This window comes from Aethalodelphis obliquidens, unplaced genomic scaffold (assembly GCF_003676395.1).
Source record: "Aethalodelphis obliquidens isolate GAN/ISIS:26980383/991018 unplaced genomic scaffold, ASM367639v1 scaffold13, whole genome shotgun sequence".
Taxonomy (NCBI): domain Eukaryota; kingdom Metazoa; phylum Chordata; class Mammalia; order Artiodactyla; family Delphinidae; genus Aethalodelphis; species Aethalodelphis obliquidens.
In genome coordinates, this window is record NW_020837957.1 from 27,636,138 (window position 1) to 27,656,917 (window position 20,780).

A 20,780-nucleotide genomic window follows, 5' to 3' on the forward strand; every position below is an offset into this window, starting at 1 on the left:
AGGGAAATAAATTTGGGAAGGTAGATCAGGATCAGATCATAAAGAACCTCAATACCTAGAGACTTTTGGACTTAATTATAATAGTATAGTCAGTGGGGAGCCAATGAAGATTTTTTGAACAGAGTGTGCTTCAGTGTAATTACTCTGCCAATATTGTGTAGGTCAGTTGGAGAGATGGGGAACAGAGACCAGAGAAGGAAAAGACCAACTGGGCTGTTGCAGTAGTACAAAAAAATTAAGTGATGGAAAGAAAGAAAAAGGTATAGTTGAAAGAAATCACAAGAGTGGAGTGAGCAGGTCTGCAAAAGATGAATATATGCTGGGTTTTAATAACAAAGGGGTGTATAAGCTTTGGTGGCTCAGAGGATAGTGGCTGGATACTGGTCCAGGTTGACAGACCTGGAACACAGATGAAGAACAGATGTCTGAGGAAAGATGAGTTTTGTAGTGTTTTGAGGTGCCAGAGGGCATCCATATGAAAATGTTTTTCAGAGAGTCGGTCCCTTGACACACTTCCCTTGGCTTCTGTGACACTCTTCTCTTGATCATCCCTTCTCTGAACGTTCTTTACAGACACCTACTTTATCTGCCTACCTTTAATGTTGATAATACTCTGAGTTACATCCTTAAGCCTCTTTTTACTTTACTACAGGCTTTTCTAGCTGTATTCCAACGCATAGGCTTACTAAGCTAGGACCTCCCCCTCAGCTCTCGTAGCAATAGGCTTGGAGAAGACCTCCCTTTACCCAGGTATGCCATACATTGATCATTTTCTACTTATTATGGCATGTAAAAGGTTGTAAGGCAGCAATCTATACATCCTTCCTGGATGATCTTCTTGGAGTCTATGACTTCTAGTCTCATTTTTACAACTCAAGCATCCAAGCCCCAGGCATGTTTATACAACTCTACTGAATACCTTAAACAGCACATAGGCATGTCAAATACAGCATGTCAAAACTGAATTTCCCCCTTTTAAATTCTACATTTAAATCTTTCCTCTTTAGTTCTTAATAATGGCACTGTCACCACTTACTAACTTAGAGTCAACAAACTGAGTCGTTTAGAATATACTTCTCTTGACATGTATACTCTTTCTACTTCTTAAATAATATCTGATCCCAGGCAGAGAGGGGATGTAGTTCTGTACTTAGACTTTTTCTCCCTATTTTTCCATTCCCTGTTGAACTGAGAAAATAGGTGCATTGGGCCACATAGGAACACACAAATTTAAACTTTGTTCCTTCATTCATCCGTCCACTGACTGTTTTGTCTCACCCTCCTGTGCTCACTCCTATCCTTTAGTGTTCCTCCCTTCTTCAAGCCTCACATTCAACTAATGTGATTTAGCCAGAGAATCAAAGGAATTGATGGGTGATAGAAGCTTAAATGTAAGTTCCTATAACTCTAAGTGGCCAGGATTTTATGAGCTTGAGCCAATTAACAAAAAGATAGCAACTCAAGTTTTCATTTTTCTCCTCTGTCCTTTTGCTACTAGTTAGGACCTATAGACAAGAGCTGGAGAGACCTGAAACAGAAATGACCTAATTAAATTTCATACACCAGGATGCTTTTGGTCACAAATGCAGAAAATTCAGCTCCAAACTGGCTTACACAAGGAATTTTGTTATCATACATACTGTAGTCCAGAAGTAGGTCAGTCATTTAGACATGTTTGACAAAGGCTCAAGCTCTATTTCTGAAATTATTTTCACCTGTAATAAATGAAATATTTGTATGAAAGCTTTACAGTCAACAGGATTGTGTGGTTTGTTCTCTTCACCTCAAACAACATTTTGCATTTCTTACTCCTATTCCCCACTGGGTAGTTTAGGTGTCTGGTATCTTCGTTCTTCAATTCTTTGTATTTTCTTTGTTCTCAATTTGGCTACCAGGAAGCATCTTTCCTTAGAAGCCCTACAGTGGCTTAAGGCCTCCTCTTTTCTAAATGATTCACTGGTGTGGGGGTAGGATTACCATAATTAGCTTGGCCAATGAAGACCCATCTCTGGAGCTGAGGTCAGTTTACAAGCTGAAAGACTGCTATACCATGGGGAAAGCTAAAATAGGTCTTGGTAGGTGAGCCACAATGTCAGCTATACTTTATGCTGACAAAGAAAAAAGAAGAAGAAGAAGAAGAAAAAGAGAAGAAATAAAGGAGGTAAAATTTCAAGTGAAAATGTTTATTTTACAGTATTACAATTCTCCAACTAAGAATACTCCAAAATTAAGCGTAAAAAAACTAGTTATTTTATTTTCATAGTTTCTGACCTGGCGGGGGGTGGGGGGGTGGTGGAAATGTCAAATTCTGGAGAATCAAGATGAAATAACTTGACTATACTATTCTAAAAATGTGTGCATTAGATAATCCTGAACAACACTTGAATGGCCTAACTGTGATGCATCAGTCCGGTGATAATGACACAGTGGTATTAGAATCAGAATGTCAAGTTCCAGTGCAAAAGGTAAGAGTAAAGTTATTTTTTCTCACAAATATTGGGGGATTTAAAATTGAATATAGAAATGGCATGGAGGTATTTTAAGCCCTAATTTGAATGAATTTTGGATCTCTAAGCCTAATTTTTGCCTACTTATTAAAAAAAAAAGTTAACCTGTGAGCAACACTCTTTCCCACCCTCTACCTTCAGTCCCCATATTTGTGTTTAATTGTAAATTCTATAATGCTGGTATTTGCCAGCTATCCTGATTTTAAAACATGTTATAAAACTATCTTTTAGAATCTGTTGTAGGTGATTTCCTCATGGAGTCTTTGGTGCACTTAATCTCAAACCACACATTGATCAGTCTTTCAACAAGTATTCTAGATGTTTGGGATACATTAGATACACCAGGTACTATTCTAGACATTTGAATCTAGTAACTGTCAGAAATGGACTATGAATGAGATATTCACATATCCCCTCTTTTTTCTCTCCCTCCCTTCCTTCCATTCTTTCCTTTCTTTTTTCCTTGTAAGTACTTCAGAGGACAAATCTTACTGCTTGGGCACACTTAGGAATATCTGACATTTCACCATGAGGAGCATATTGCTTTGGCCCTTGTTTTTTCTTATTCTTAGAATCTTTGACTTTCTTACATACTGCTCTGCTAATAGTTATTATCATCAAAGATGACCTATGTTTAATATGGGTGTTTTGTTATTGATAAGAACCATTTAAAAAGTACCTTTCCTGGGAATTCCCTGCTGGTCCAGTGGTTAGGACTCCTTGCTTTCATTGCCGAGGGCGCAGGTTCAATCGCCAGTCAGGGAACTAAGATCCTGCAAGCAGTGTGGCCAAGGGGGAAAATAAAAAAACAATAAATTTTTTTAAAAAAGTGCCTCTCCTGATATCCAGCATAAATTTTTTATTGTTATTGTTTTTTGTTTAAACATTGAAAGTGTCATCTGTCCCCTTTAGGATGCAAAGAATAAAGCAGCAGAGTTTCTCAAATATTTGGTTTACTGTGTACTAAAATCTTTGTTTCTCATTTAACAAAACTGTAATTTTGACTGACCCAAAATAAATTTTGAAAACAGTAAGAAAATTTTCAAAAGGGCAAAGAGATTACAGCAAAAATAAGCAGCAAAACATCAAGTATATATCATACCATTGAAGTTTGTGTTAAAGGTAAAAGTGACATAAGTCTACTCTCTGTTGATTTCTAATGTCTAGCCTATAGTAAGAACTAGAATGTTGAAAGCTTGAGGAGGAATGGGATTATGTGGCTTGTTCTCTTCACAACAAACCGTTTCCATTCTTTTTTTTTTTTTCTTGATTTTAAACTGTTTCCATCCTTGACATTATTTCCTACCGTTGCTCACTCACTATCAGCAGTGTTATTACCACTTACTGGAAAAAAAAAAGGCTACAGAATTTTGGTGCTAGAACAGATCTTTGAGAATTAGTCTTTATGAACAAACTGTGGCCCAGACAGTTCAAGCATCTTGCCCAAAGAAGAGCTGATACTAAAATAAAACATGTCAACAAGCTCCCAACCTCTGTTGTTTTACTCAGAGCTCTAGCTTTGCTGTTCGTCTCTTACTTACCTCTGCCTCAAGAAAAGGTATCCCTTCTTGCCAAGACTTCTCTGTCTCTTTTCTTCATTTTCTTTCATTTAACAGATTTTTGTGGAGCTCTCCTGCCATCTCTATAGTCTCTATTATTCCTTTTGTCTTATTTCTCCACTACCTGTTTACATTTTAAACCAGGCTTTCTCAACTATAGCACTATTGACATTTTGGGCTGGATAAGTTTTTGTTGGGAGTAGGCCTGTACATTGTAGGATGCTTAACAGGAACCCTAACCTCTATCTACTAGATGCTAGCAACACCGTTTCCCCTACCACTACGTGACAACAAAAAACTTTGCTGACATTGCCATAGGTCTTCCCTGGGCAAAGGAGAATCACCCCAGTTGTGAAGCAGTACCTTAATTTTACCTAGAATCCAGCTGTTCCCCATTCCTGTAATTTGTCCTATCAGAGGAACCAATGATGTCTAAAATTGCTGCATCCCTCCCAAAGTCTTGATAGGGTAAGGAGTCCAGGGTCTTCTACTACTTCTCTCTCTGGTTGAACATCCACTGTGGTGATTTCAGTTACAGTCTCTCTGCAGATGACTCAAATATATAGTTCTAGACCTGACATCCTGTGAGTTTTAATCATTTTTGATTTCTCAGTCCCCTACAGCCAAGGAATTGCTAAATTCTCTGGGTTTTACTTTCAACATGTTTCCTTTTCCACTTCTGCCTCAGAGACCAGACCTCATTGCTTTCAGTCTGAGCTCTTTGTAATATTTGTAACTGGTCAGACTAACTTGAAACCTTCCTTGTTCTAATCCATTCTGCTTTTAACATTCTTACACTGTTCCTCCTGATGTATTGCTCTGATCACATTACTAATATGTATGAAACCTTCAGTAGTTTCTAACTTTGACTCCAGAGTGAAGATTAAACACCTTTACCTTATGACTCCAATCTAGCCTTTCAGTCTTAACTATATATGCCTTGTAATTCACTGAAATTGAACTCTTCATTTCTCCCCGGATATATCTAGTAATATCTTTAATTATGATTTTCTTTCTTCAGTGAGGAATGCTTTCCATCCTCATCTCTGCCTGTCAAAAGTCTTCTTATTCTTCTCTGTGATGTCTGAAAAACTGTACTGTACTCCAAACCCAATTATGAACTTTCTTGTTTTAGGATCTGCCAAAATTTTATTGCAGTTAGACAGACATTTCCGGGATCAAGCCAGAGACCAGGGTTTCATCCTCCCTTTATTTCCTATTAAGTATACTACCAGGTATTACCTGTTCTGTTTCAAATCTCTATCTGAAGGCAAGATTCTTTAACTAACTCAGTAGAAAAATGAAGTCTGGAACTAGTATTTAGCCCATTCCATGGGTAAGAACGAAAACAGGTTTTATTGGCAGCATACAGGAAAGACTTCATAAACACAACTGGGTGACCTATGGTGAAGGTCTTGTGTGTACAGTAGGGGTGAGATTACTTCAGGATGGAAATTAAAAAGGCTTATGGAAAAGTCTTGTCATAAATTTTCTTTTGCTTTACCTGGGACCCTGGACAAATTTCTCCCTAATATTTCATGGAAATAATATGAAAAGAGGAATCAAGCATAATTATTAAGGAGACATTTATCAAAAAAAATTTAAACAGAGGATGTTCAGGTATTGCATTGTCGTCTTTCCTAACCCCAGATAAGTAGGCTAACTCTTTTTTAAATTGAGGTATAACTGATATATAATTTTATTAGTTTCAGGTATACAACTTAATATATTGAGAAATGATCACCACAGGAAGTCTATTCTCTCCCTCTCCCAACATAGTTAAAATTTTTTTTCTTGTGATGAGAACTTCTAAGATCTACTCTAAGCACATTTCAAATGTACAATGGAGTATTATTGACTATAGTCACCATGCTGTACATTGCATCGCCAGGACTTACTTATTTTACAGCTAGAAGGTTGTACCTTTTGACCTTCTTCACTCATTATGCCCACTCCCCACTCCCCCTCCTCTGGCAGCCATCACTTTGTTCTCTGTATCTATAAATTTGGGGGGTTTTTGGGGGAGTGGTGTTTCTTGGGGTTTTTTTAGATTCCACATATAAGTGAGATCATATGGTATTTGTCTTTCTCTGTCTACTTATTTCACTTAGCATAATAAATGCCCTCAAGTTCCATCCACGATTTCCTTGGTTTTTTGTGGCTGAATAATATTCCATCATGTATATATGCCACATTTTCTTTTTCTGTTTATCCATTGATGGACACGTGGTGTTACTTCCAGATCTTGGCTATTATGAATAATGCTGCAATGAACGTGGGAGTGCAGATATTCTTCAGGATCCTGATTTCATTTCCTTTGGCTATATACTCAGAAGTAGGATTTGCTGCATAATACGGTAGTTCTACTTTTTTTTTTTTTCTCGGGTATCTCTATGCTGTTTTCCATAATGGCCATACCAATTTAAATCCCCACCAACACCGTACAAGGATTTCCTTTTCTCCATGTCCTCACCAACAGTTGATAATTGCCATTCTTATAGGTGTGAGGGTGATATCTCATTGTGGTTTTGATTTGCACTTCCCTTATAATTAATATTCCCTTATGGTTAGTGATGCTGAGTACCTTTTCATGGACTTGTTGCCCATCTGTTTGTTCTCTTTGGAAAAATGCCTATTCAGGTCCTCTGCCCATTTTTTTTCAGTTTGTTTGTTTTCCTGCTGTTGAGTTTTCTAAGTTCTTTATATATATCTCTTATCAGACATATGATTTTCAAATATTTCCTGCCATTCAGTAGGTTGCCTTTTCATTTTGTTGTTGGTTGCCTTTGCTAAGCAGAAGGTTTTTTAGTTTGGTGTAGTTCCACTTGTTCATTTTTGCTTTTGTTGCCTTTGCTTTTGGTGTCAGATCCAAAAATTATCACCAAGATGGATGTCAAGGAGCTTACCACCTATGTTTTCTTCTAGGAGTTATAGTTATGGTTTTAGGTCTTATATTCAAGTCTTTAATCCGTTTTGAGTTGATTTTTACATATGGTATGAGATAATAGTCTAGTTTAATTCTTTTGCATGTGGCTGGTCAGTTTTCCCAATACCATTTGTTAAAGACACTGTCCATTACCCATTTTACATCCTTCACTCCTTTTTGTTTGTTTGTTTTTGTAGGTCATTTTCCTTTATTTTAAATGTAACAGAAAGTTAAATTTTCCAATGAAATAATAATGAGGCTACTGGCTCTCTCCCACAAGACTCTGAGGCCAAGCCAAATTATATGAAGGCTAGCCTATCCACACTATTTTCCTTCACTGCTCTTTTAATTTCCTCTTTCCCCATCTTCTTCTGCAGCAGAACACGTGCCCAAGTATGAAATGAGTCCTTCACTCCTTTATTGTAAATTAATTGACCGTAAGTGCATTTGTTTATTTCTGGGCTCTCTATTCTCTTCCATTGTGCTATGTGTCTGTTTTTATGCCAGTACCATACTGTTTTGATTACTGTAAGTTTGTAATATAGCTTGAAATCAGAGAGCATGATACCTCCAGCTCTGTTGTTCTTTCTTGGAATTGCTTTGACTAGTTAGGGTCTTTTGTGGTTCCATACATATTCTAGGATTGTTTGTTCTATTTCTGTGAAAAATGTCATTAGAATTCTGATAGGGATTGCATTGGATCTGTAGATTGCTTTGGGTAATATGGATGTTTTAACAATAGTAATTCTTTCAGTACATGAACATGCAATATCTTTCCATTTCTCTGTATCTTCTTCCATTACTTTCATCACTGTTATAGTTTTCAGTGTACAGGTCTTTCACCTTGGTTAAGTTTATTCCTAGGTATTTTATTCTTTTTGATGCAATTGTAAATGTGATTTTTTTCCTTAATTTGTCTTTCTGATAGTTTGTTAGTGTATAGAATCACAGTGGATTTTTGCATATTGATTTTGTATCCCACAACTTTACTGAATTTCTATATTCTAATGTTTTTGATGGAGTCTTTAGGGATTTCTATATATAATATCATGTCATCTGCAAATAGTGACAGTTTTACTTCTTTCTGATTTGAGTGCTTTTATTTCTTTATCTTGCCTGATTGCTCTGGCTGGGACTTCCAGTACTGTGTTGACTAGAAATGGTGAGAGTGAGCATCCTTGTCTTATTCCTGATCTCAGAGGAAGAGCTTTCAGCCTTTCATCACTGAGTATGATATGAGATGTGGGCTTGTCATATATAGCCTTTATATGCTAGGATATAGTCCCTCTATACCTACTTTGCTGAGAGTTTTTATCATAAATGGCTGTTGAATTCTGTCAAATGCTTTTTCTGCATCTATTAAGATCATATTTTTATCCTTCATTTTGTTAATGTGGTGTATCATGTTGTTTGACTTGCAGGTGTTAAACTATCCTTGCATCCCTGGAATAAAACCTACTTGATCATAGTGTATCATCCTTTTACTGTATTGTTGAATTTGGTTTGCTAATATGTTGTTGGGGATTCTTGCACCTGTGTTCATCAAGGATATTAGTGTGTAATTTTCTTTTCTTGTGATGTCCTTATCTCATTTTGGTATCAGGGTAATGCTGGCCTAGTTAAGTTTGGAAATGTTCCCTCCTCTTCTATATTTTGGAAGAGTTTGAGAAGGATTGGTATTAGTTCTTCTTTAAATGTTTGGTAGAATTTACCAGTGAAGCCATCTGGTCCTAGACTTTTTGGAAATTTTTTGATTACTGATTCAGTCTCCTTACTAGTAATTGATTTGTCCACATTTTCAATTTCTCCATGACTCACTTTCGGTAAGTTGTATGTTTTTAGTAATTTATCAGTTTCTTCTAGGTTGTCCAGTTTGTTGCCATATAATTGTTCACAGTAGTCTCTTACAATCCTTTATATTTCTGTGGTATCAGTTGTAATATCTCCTCTTTCATTTCTTTCTTTTTTTTTTTTTTTTTGCTTTTTTTCTTTGATTGATTGATTGATTTTGGCTGAGTTGGGTCTTCATTGCTTGCAGGCTTTCTCTAGTAGCAGTGAGCGGGGGCTACTCTTCGTTGCAGTGCGTGGGCTTCTTATTGTGGTGGCTTCTCTTGTTGCGGAGCATGGGCTCTAGGCACACAGGCTTCAGTAGTTGTGGCACGCAGGCTCAGTAGTTGCGGCTTGTGGGCTCTAGAGCACAGGCTCAGTAGTTGTGGTGCACCGGCTTAGTTGTTCATGGCATGTGGGATCTTCCTGGACCAGGGCTCAAACCCATGTCTCCTGCATTGGCAGGTGGATTCTTAACCACTGCGCCACCAGGGAAGTCCCTTCTCTTTCATTTCTGATACTGATTTGAGTCCTCTTTTTTTTTTCTTGGTGAGTCTAGCTGAAGGTTTGTCTGTTTTGCTTATCTTTTCAGAACACCAGTTCTTATTTTCATTGATCTTTTCTGTGGTCTTTTTATAGTCTCTATTTCATTTATTTCTACTCTGATCTTTATTGTTTCCTTCCTTCTTCTAATTCTGGGCTTCATTTGTTCTTCTTCTAGTTCCTTGAGGTGTAAATTAGGTTTACGTGAGATAGTTCTTGTTTTTTGATGTAGGCATTTATCACTATGAACTTCCCTCTTAGGACTGCTTTTGCTGTATCCCATACCTTTTGGTATGTTGTATTTCCATTTTCATTTGTCTCAAGGTATTTTTTTTAACTTCTTTTGATTTCTTCTTTGACTCATTGGTTGTTCAGCAGCATGTTGTTTAATCTCCATATTTATGAACTTACCAGCTTTCTTCTTGTAATTGATTTCTAGTTTCATATCATTGTGGTAAGGAAAGACACTTGATATGATTTCAGTCTTCTTAAATTTATAAGACTTGTTTTGTGGTATAACATTAACTATCCTGGAGAATACGACAACTATTAGAAGGGCCATCTAGACATGTAATATCCAGTGTCCAGTATGGTAGCCACTAGCCACATATAGTTATTGAGCCCTTGAAATGTCTAGTGCAACTGAGAAACTTAGTTTTAGAACTTACAATTAACTTAAATTTAAAAACTTATACTCAGTTCAATTATTGGAGCGCGTAAGGATGTTTGGAACAGTTTGATTATGCATATCTACTTTTTCAACTGTAAGTTTTATGAAGTCTAATTACAGATCAATGATTTCTAATCAAAGTTAAGCATTTGAATTGAGATGTGCTATAAATGTAAAACACCAATTTAGAAGACATTACAAAAATATAGGGAATTCCCTGGTGGTCCAGTGGTTAGGACTCCAGGCTTTCACTGTCAAGGGCCTGGGTTCAATCCCTGGGCGGGGAACTAAGATCCCACAAGCCGCACAGCACGGCCATAAGTAAGTAAGTAAATAAATAAAATTATCTTCAGTCTTTTATATTGACTGCATGTTGAAATAATAATGCTTTGGGTATATTTGGTGAAATAAAATATATTATTAAAAGTTTTAGTTTAAAAAAATTGTGGTACTAGAAGATTTTAAACTATGTATATTTCTATTGGGCAGCACTGATCTAGACCTTGGCATATCACAGTTAAGAACAGTGATCACAATCAGTTAATTTTTTTCTTCATACCGAAGAAAGGAAAACATAGCTATGTCAGAGGGTTCTCAACAAACACTGTGCTGTTCTTCTGGCATCGTCTTACTTTCCCTCTGATTAATCACTTGTATATTTGCTTTCTTTTTCTCATAAGATCATAAATGTCTTTTTTTTTTTTAAGTTTTGTAACTTAATTTTTTTTATTGAGGTGTGGTTGATTTACAGTGTTAATTACTCCACACAGCAGTGATTTGGTTATACATATATATATATATATATATATTTTTTAATTCTTTTCCATTATGGTTTATCATAGGATATTGAATATAGTTCTCTGTGCTATACAGTAGGACCTTGTTGTTCATAAATATCTTGATTACAGTGACATGGGGATTTTTATATTCTTAACAGATTGTCATACCCTTAACATACATGTTTCATATTAAATTGAAGTAATTGTCAAGCATGCTATTTTAATTTGATCTTAGATGAATAGTTGAATTTAGTTAATCTGTTATCCTATTTTTTCTATTTTAGTAACCTTTAACTTTAGTAAAGTTATGAAGCCTTTGGAATCTTTATTTTTGATCTATTACTATATCAAAAAATATTGCTTTTCTTCCAAAATTTAGTTGACATCTGTAGACATATACTGAATCAAATATTTGTTTTAGGATATAAAGATCAAGAATGCAGATTCTTGGAAAAGTTTAGGCAAACCAGTCAAAACATCAGGGGTAGTGAAATCATCAGATGAGCTCTTCAACCAATTTAGAAAAGCAGCGATAGAAAAGGAAGTGAGAGCTCGAACACAGGAACTAATACAGAAACATCTGGAACAGAATACAAAGGAACCAAAAGTATTTCAAGGAAATCAAAGGTCTGTAATTTACTGGATTAATGGAGGCTTTGAGAGATACAGACATGTATTTAAAATAAATTTCGTTTTTGTAAGTGGCTATAATTCAGCTATTTAGTAGACCACAAAGCAAATTATATTTAGAAAAAGTAAATTTTTATTGATTTTTTAAAAATTGGTAAGTAGTAGTATCTATTTTGAAGGGGATACAAATAATCAAGTGATTGAAGAAGCTATTAAAGATACCAATATTGCTAAATTATAAAGACATCATTATTTTCTAGAAATGTCTTAATATTTCCATTCTATGTGTAAGAAGATGATGGTAAACCTTGGTCATAGTTTTCTAAAACCTTCTCTTCATTAACATAGATTACCCGATGTAAAATTTGACATCAAAAATACTAAAAATAATGTCATAACATACAAAAAAGGGTACCTAGAACATTGCTTTATATTTGTCATTTAACAACGTATCTTCATAATAAAAACTTTTAAGGAGCTTGAAACCTACTTTGAACTTCACTGTTTCTTTAAGGGACCATGGCTTCACTCTAGAATCTTTTCCAAATAAAATGCAAAACAAGTGTCTTGGAGAAGAGCAGAAAGAACATCAGCAGTCACTGGAAGCTCAAGATGGAGGCAAACTCTGCCTTCTCAAAGACCGTAATTTAGCAAGGGAGAAAGAGCAAGAGCGGAGGAGAAGAGAAGCAGTAAGTGAATTTTAGTTTATTAAATCTAACGAACAAAGGAAAGATTTAACAGAGCAGTGTCTTTACATGTTCAAAGATGTATTCTGGGTGGTTCTTCAGTGACAGTTACCTCTTTGGTGAGGATCAGGTTCTAAAATCAGAGAGTAAAATTAAAATTTCATAGTCAAAAGACACAAGCATAGTGTAATAATAGAGTATCAATCCTGGAGGCTACTAGACTTTGAGTTCAAATCCTGGTTCTTCCATTAACTAGATGTTGGAGCCTGGGCTATTTATTTAACCTCCCTGTGCCTCAATTTCCTTATTTGTAAAGTATGGATAATAAAGGTAAAAGGTGAAATGAATTTACGTGTATTAAGCACATCTGAAAATGCCTGGCACAGAGGTAAAATCACTTACTGTTATTACTGTTGAAAAATCCATAAACTGCCTATGAATTGTGGCTAAAAGATATGCCATCTGTCCCTAGTCAGTGTTTATTTAGTTGAACACTAGATGAAGAAGTTATATGTCAATTATATCTTAACAAAACTGGAAACCAAAAAAAAAAAAAAAGACTTGTGTTTAAGGAGTCCTTAATATTTAAAAACTGATGTTTTAAAAAGTAGAATTAATTCCTTTTTTTATTGAGGTGGATTATTCTTTTATCTGTGGACTATTTAGAAGTGTGTTATTTAGTTTCCAAATATTTGGAAATTTTCTGGCTAGTGAAAATAATAGAAAATTAGTGATTTCTAATTGAACTCCATTGTGGTCAGAGAACATACAATGTCTTGAATTCTTCTGAATTCACTAAGACTTGTTTTATGGCCCAGATTATGATCTACCTTGGTAAATGTTCTGTGTGCACTTGAGAAGAATGTGTATTCTGCTGCTGCTGGGTAGAGTATTTATTAAACAGGGCAAGTTGGTTGGTAATGTTTTTCAAGTCTACTAAATTCTTGCTGATTTTCTGCCTGTTTGCACTATCAAATACTGAGAAAGGGCATTGGCACCTACAATGGTATAATTATAGGTTTGTCTTTTTACCCTTGTAATTATATCAATTTTATTTCATGTTATTTTGAAGCTGTTATTAGGTGCATAGACATTTAGAATTGTTACGTCCTCATGATTAATTGACCCCCTTTTCATTACAAAATGATCTTTTTTACTCCTGGTAATATTATTTCCTGTGAAATATGACCACTTCACCTTTTTTATGACTAGTGCTGGCATGGTGCAAAAATTTTTTCCATCCTTTTACTTTTAACTTATCTGTGCTTTAAATTTATTTTCTTACAGGCAATATGTAGTGTAGTCTTGACATAAAAAAAAAATCCAATCTCTGTCTTTTATAGGAGTGTTTAACCAATTACCTTCAATATGATTATTGATATGGTTACGTTTGAGTCCATCATCTTGCTTTTTTTTTTTTTTTTTTTTTTTTTTGCGGTACGCGGGCCTCTCACTGTTGTGCCCTCTCCCGTTGTGGATCACAGGCTCCGGACACGCAGGCTCAGAGGCCATGGCTCATGGTCCCAGCTGCTCTGCGGCATGTGGGATCTCCCCGGACCGGGGCATGAACCCATGTCCCCTGCACCGGCAGGCGGACTCTCAACCACTGCGCCACCAAGGAAGCCCCATCTTGCTATTTTTTGATGTGTGTCCTCTGTTCTTGTTATTTTTTTTCCCTGCATTCTTTTAGATTAATTGTATTTTTTATGATTCCATTTTATTTCCTTTATTGGCTTATTATCAATAACTCTTTGTTTTGTTACTTTAGTGGTTGCTTTAGCGTTTACAATATATACTTTAGCTTGTCACAGTCTTCTCTTAAGTTATATCACACCACTTCACATTTAGTGTAATAGCCTTGCAATAGTGTACTTCCATTCGCCCCCTCCTAGCCATTAGACCATTGTCTAAGCAGTCAAATTGTCTCTAAAAGTTTTAAATGACATTTTAAAAAAAAACCCTTGTATTTACCTACATAGTTACCATTTCTAGTGCTCTTTATTGATTTGTCTAGATCCAGATTTCCAAATGGTATAATTTTCCTTTTCCCTAAAAGGACTTCCTTCTAACATTTCTTGTGGTGTGGGTCAGCTGGTGATGAAATCTTTCAGCTGTTGTGTACATGAAAATATCTTTATTTGGCCTTTGTTTTTCATTAATAGACTTTATTTTTAAAGTGTTTTAGATTCACAGCAAAATTGAAAGTATAAAGAGTTCCCACATATTCTCCCCTTTGCCCCACCAATTCACAACCTCCCCCACCATTAACATCCCGCTTTAGTGCAGTACATTTGCTACACGATCTGTGAACCAACATTGCCACACCATTATCAATCTTATTTTATCAAGGAAAGTCCATAGTTCACATCAGGGTTCACTCCTTGTGTTGTGCTTCTCATGGGTTTTGACAAATGTATAATGACATACACCAACCATTATGGTACCATCAGAATACTCTCCCTTTCCTGAAAGTCCGCTGTGCTCCTCCTGTTCACCCCTCCCTCCTGAACCCCTGCCAACCACTGATCTTTTTACTACCATAGTTTAGCCGCTTCCAGCATGTTGTATAATTGGAATCATACAGTATATATACCTTTTTCAGATTGGCTTCTTTAACTTAGTTATATGCATTTAAGTTTCCTCTATGTCTTTGTAGGTTGCTAGCTCATATCTTTTTAGTGCTGAGTAATATCCCATTGTATAAATGTACCACAGTTTATCCATTGACAGACATCTTGGTTGCTTCCAAGTTAATCACTGGGTTTTCATTAATTGTTTTCTTCATGTGTCTTGTGCTTTGTTGAACTTACTGGAGCGATGTGTTTATAGTTTTGATCAAGCTTGGAAAAATTTGGGGCATTATTTCTTCATATTTTTTCTGTTTCCCCCTTTTCTCCTTCTTTTATATTTGTTTATGGCTGTGTTGGGTCTTCGTTTCTGTGCGAGGGCTTTCTCTAGTTGTGGCAAGCGGGGGCCACTCTTCATCGTGGTGTGAGGGCCTCTCACTATCGCAGCCTCTCTTATTGCGGAGCACAGGCTCCAGACGCTTAGGCTCAGTAATTGTGGCTCACGGGCCCAGTTGCTCCACAGCATGTGGGATCTTCCCAGACCAGGGCTCGAACCCGTGTCCCTTGCATTGGCAGGCAGATTCTCAACCACTGCACCATCAGGGAAGCCCCTCCTTTTTATCCTTTTAGTGACTCCAATTTCTTTTGTATTAGGCCCCTTGAAGTTGTCCCATCTCAGACATTATAGTTGTCATATCTAGAAGGTGATTTGGGTCTTTTTAATGTTTTTAGTATCTCTATTAAACTTTTGAACAAATGGAATACAGTTATCATAACTGTTTAATGGGTTCTCTGCTAATTCTGACATTTATGTCACTTCCAGGTTGGTTTCGATTGATTGATTGATCTCCTTTACAGATATTGTTTTTCTGCTTCTTTGCTTACCTGGTAACCATTGATGCCAGATGTAAATTTTACCTTATTGGGTGCTGGATATTTTTGTAATCCTGGAAAACTCATGTGAATTCATAGGACATACAGAAACATTAGTTCCAGAAGAAAAAATCCACTGGCTTTGGCTGTGATATTGATTATGATACAAGTAAATTTCCTAGGAAATAATATAAAAAAGTTTTGTCAGCCTCTTATCTATAGTATGAAGGCAGAAACAAATTGCATTTAGCAGTGTTGTAACATATGGTGGAGTTTACTTTAGAGCAATATGGTCTTATAGAACTTTCTACAATTATAGGAATGTGCTTTATACAATCAAATATAATAGCTGCTAGTCACATATGGCATTGAGCACTTGAAATGTGGCTAATGCAACTAAGGAACTAAATTTTTAATTTAATTTTAATTAATTTAAACAGCAAAGTTTTTACATTGTTTTATTTTTTTGTTTGTTTTTTAGGAGTTCTTTATTAAAGTTTAATTAGTACTTTAATAGAAGTATTTCTCTAGTGACCTAGGAATTTTTCCTTTTGGTACTCACAAGGGCCTGACTTCAGTCACCCACAAGTGACATCTCAGCAACCTACCTGCCACCTAACAACCCAACTAGGTAACCTGATATAACTTCTAAACCCCAAGCATTTTTCTGGAACCCACTGAAATGTGACTAAAAATGCCACCTCTAGCAGCTTGACATTTGAAAACCTGACTTTGGAGCTACCTACTATCATTCTTGACAACCCAAACTCTTATGCTGCTGCTACTTGACAGATCCGTATTGTAAACAGCTGCAAAAACTTGACATCTAGCATAAGCTCCCTACCAGAGCTTATTGCCAGTTCCTTTGACCCAATTTTTTATCTTAAATTTGAATGGCTGAAGTGTATATTAGGACCACTGAAAAAAGGAGTATCCAGGTTATGGTGTCAGCTGCAGAGAGCCTTAATATTTAAATCATGGTATCTAAGGTTAATTGGTATAGGCAATAACCAGTTAGATATCAATAAGTATTCCACTAGTTCAGATTTAGTCAAGATGGAAGAGAATCTAAAATAAAGTACTTTTATTTATTCATTTTTTTAAAGTTAGTTTATTTTTTTAATTAATTCATTTATGCATTTTTGGCTGTGCTGGGTCTTCGTTGCGGCACTGGGTCTTTGTTGCGGCACACGGGCTCTTTGTTGCGGCATGTGGGCTCAGTAGTTGCAGCTCGCAGTCTTAGTTGCAGTATGTGGGATCTTAGTTCCCTGACCAGGGATCGAACCTGGGCCCCCTGCATTGGGAACATAGAGTCTTAACCACTGACCACCAGGGAGCTCCCAAAGTACTTTTACTTTTTATTTAAAAATTTTTTTTTATTGGAGTACAATTGCTTTACAATGTTGTTAGTTTCTGCTGTACAATGAAGTGAATGAGCTATATGTATACCTATATCCCCTCCCTCTTGGACCTCCCTCCCATTCCACCCCCCCCCCCCACCCATCTAGGAAGTCACAGAGCACCGAGCTGAGCTTCCTGTGCTTTATAGCAGGTTCCCACTAGCTATCTATTTTACGCATGGTAGTGTATATATGTCAATCCTAATCTCCCAGTTAGTACCCCCTACCCCCCTCTCCGCCCCATGTCCACAAATCCAGTTGATGTGTCTGTGTCTCTATTCCTGTCCTCAAGCAGGTTCATCTGTACCATTTTTCTAGATTCCACATATATGCATTAATAGACAATATTTGTTTTTCTCTTTCTGGCTTACTTCACTCTGTATGACAGTCTCTAGGTCCGTCCACATCTCTACAAATGATCCAATTTCATTCTTTTTTACAGCTGACCAATATTCCATTGTATATATGTACCACATCTTCTTTATCCATTAATATGTCGTTGGACATTTAGGTTGCTTCCATGTCCTGGCTATTGTAAATAGTGCTGCAATGAACATTGAGGTACATGTGTCAAAACCTTTTGAATTATGGTTTTCTCAGGGTATATGCCCAGTAGTGGGATTGATGTGTCATATGGTAGTTCTATTTGTAGCTTTTTAAGGAACCTCCATACTGTTCTCCACAGTGGCTGTATCAATTTACTTTCCTATCAACAGTGTAAGAGGGTTCCCTTTTCTCCACACCCTCTCCAGCATTTATTGTTTGTAGATCTTTTGATGATGGCCATTCTGACTGGCGTGAGGTGATACCTCATTGTAGTTTTGATTTGCATTTCTCTAATAATTAGTGACGTTGAGCATCCTTTCATGTGCCCCTTGGCCATCTGTATGTCCTCCTTGGAGAGTTATCTATTTAGGTTTTCTGCCCATTTTTTGATTGGGTTGTTTGTTTTTTTGATATTGAGGTCCATGAGCTGTTTCTGTATTTTGGAGATTAATCCTTTGTCTGTTGTTTCATTTGCAAATATTTTCTCCCATTCTGAGTGTTGTCTTTTCATCTTGTTTATGGTTTCCTTTGCTGTGCAAAAGCTTTTAAGTTTTTAAAAAAAAAAAAAAAGCTTTTAAGTTTAATTAGGTCCCATTTGTTTATTTTTGTTTTTTTATTTTCATTACTCTAGGAGGTTGGTCAAAAAAGATCTTGCTGTGGTTTATGTCAAAGAGTGTTCTTCCTGTGTTTTCCTCTAAGAGTTTTATAGTGTCCGGTCTTACATTTAGGTCTTTAATCCATTTGGAGTTTATTTTTGTGTATGGTGTTAGGGAGTGTTCTAATTTCATTCTTTTACATGTAGCTGTCCAGTTTTCCCAGCACCACTTATTGAAGAGGCTGTCTTTTCTCCATTGTATGTTCTTGCCTGCTTTGTCATAAATTCGGTGACCATATGTGCATGGGTTTATCTCTGCTTTCTATCCTGTACCATTGATCTATATTTCTGTTTTTGTGCCAGTACCATATTATCTTGATTACTGTAGCTTTGTAGTACAGTCTGATCCTCCAAACTACTGAGGGTCCCTCCAGGCGTGGGAACCCCTCCCCTCTCCCAGCCACCCCTCAGGAGCGCCAGTCCCATCCAGTCTCCACTCCTCCCCACTCGCTCCCCTCCACGTCCTACCCGGTCACTCAGGGGTTCCTCCCATCCCCTTGGGTGTCAAGGTCCCCCACCAGTGTCTGGTATGTGCCCTAGTTGTGGGGAGATGTGAACTCCGTGTCTTCCTACTCTGCCATCTTGACTCCAAATTGCCCAAAGTACTTTTAAACAAAACAAGTTTCATTACATATTTTTGGAATTTTGCAGTATGTTTGGATACTTCTAGGAGTATCAGTGATATTTAAACTAGGACAGTGTATCCAACTTTCATTGGAGGGTTAAAATAGAACTTTTAAGGAACTATTTGGGCTAGATATTTGGTATCCTAAGAGCTGGCATTAGGAAAATAGCCTGGGCTAAGATCTAAGAATTTACCCTTTTGTCTCTAAGGCATGTTTAAAGAAATTTTCATAGTTTTTAAGAGTCACACATAGCTTCTTAATATACTTTTGGTAGCTAAGTCATAATTCCAAGTCTTCTTCCACATAGCCAGAGAACACCGATTCCCATCCAGGAAGTCAACCAACTGGTTGCAAACTGGTGCTTTTACCTACTACTCTGGGCTGCTACTCTTCACTGATTTAAAAAAACAAAACAAAACATTTTTTGAACTTTCCTAGTTGGTGTCATTTCAGATGTGGCAAATACTATCTAACTTGTATCACAAGGACTTTAGAGAAGGCTTCAGAGTATAGTAAGAAACATTTGTTTCTTTTGTCTTAATTAGCTTTTCCTATACTTTAGCTTATTTTATTTAGCTTTTTAGCATTTAATAAACAACATTGTACTGAGTGTTATACATGCAATCTGGTTGCTCTTCATAAATATCTGTATATAAAATAAACTTGGTTAGATCATTTGCCTTAGGTTACACAGTAATTGGCAAAATCATGGAAAGCCCTTGGCTTTAAACATAGTATAGTTCTCTCACATAGGTAAGATACTAGTTCATTCAGAAAATAATTTTATGTGTCTAGCACTGTGTTGGCTGGAGAGATACATGAAACCACATAATCTCAGTTCATGTTTATATATTAACACTGAGAACTTTATTGGAGAGATAGGTTAAACTTGTTCCTCGTGTTCTTGTAAGTTTTGAACTTATTTTTATTTATTATATGAACAGTATTTTAACAAAAATCAGATAGTATTTGAACAGATATTAAAAGTTATGTACAAACTCATTATGTTAAATAAATTGCATTCATTTTGTATGTTCCAAATGTTGCATTATCATTTTTTCATATAGATGTAACATTATGAAGGTATAAACTTTTTAAGTAACATTTACGTTTTCTCTTCTTTTCTGCAGATGGCTGGTACCATTGATATGACTCTTCAAAGTGACATTATGACAATGTTTGAAAACAACTTTGATTAAAACTAGGTTTTTTAATTAACCATCAACTTAAATGAATAATACAAAAGATTAAAATGCAAATGGTAAAATAATTGCTTTCAGACACCAAGATACCAGTCTTATACTGTATTTTGACTGCTCTTAGATGATTAAACAATTTTCACTTAACATTTTTTAATAGCTATATGTTCATTTTTTTAATGACATAATTTACAGGAAATTTTATAGTTCTGGATCCCTAAAAATTGAATAAATTCCCAAATGTTATTCATTTTACAAATAGTCTACTATATATTATAGGCCCTGTCTAATCAATGAAAATCCTAAAGAGATGGTGTCTTCCTGTTTAAAATATGAAGACTATACAAGGGTATCAAAAATATAGTTCTTGTTGAGTTTCTAATTTTGCTTTTTAGAGGGAGTTGTCGTTTAATGGAGTTCAAACCTTATTTTATGGAGTGATGGGCCCTTTTGTAATGCAGATGTTTCAGTATTTTATTTATTTTTTAAAATTGAAGTATAATTAACCTACAACACTGTTATTTCCAGGTGTACAACATAGTGATTCAATACGTCTGTACATTACAAAATGATCACCATGAGTTTTTAACTTTTAAAACAAATATTTGTCTGCCTTCAAAAATATTTAGAACCTCTAACAAACCATACTTGGTTTCTTTGAGTGTCAGGTTACATAAGATTCTCTATTGGTTCTATATTCAAAATTTATATTACCTACGGTTTGAAAGATGTTGAATTTGAGGCAAAATAGCAGTAGATATTAATTATGTATGCAAGTTTTTATAAG

The 20,780-nt window shown here is 36.0% G+C and overlaps 1 protein-coding gene across 1 annotated transcript in view; it reads left to right on the plus strand.

Moving 5' to 3' along the window:
* Nucleotides 1–19,993, plus strand: part of BRDT (bromodomain testis associated) — a 48,469-nt gene extending 28,476 nt beyond the window's left edge. The window contains exons 14-17 of the mRNA XM_027113940.1: nt 2,365–2,465; nt 11,233–11,438; nt 11,956–12,130; nt 19,925–19,993. Coding sequence (XP_026969741.1) covers nt 2,365–2,465; nt 11,233–11,438; nt 11,956–12,130; nt 19,925–19,993 — 551 coding nt within the window. The remainder of the gene's footprint in view (nt 1–2,364; nt 2,466–11,232; nt 11,439–11,955; nt 12,131–19,924) is intronic.
* The last annotated feature ends 787 nt before the right edge of the window (nt 19,994–20,780 follow it).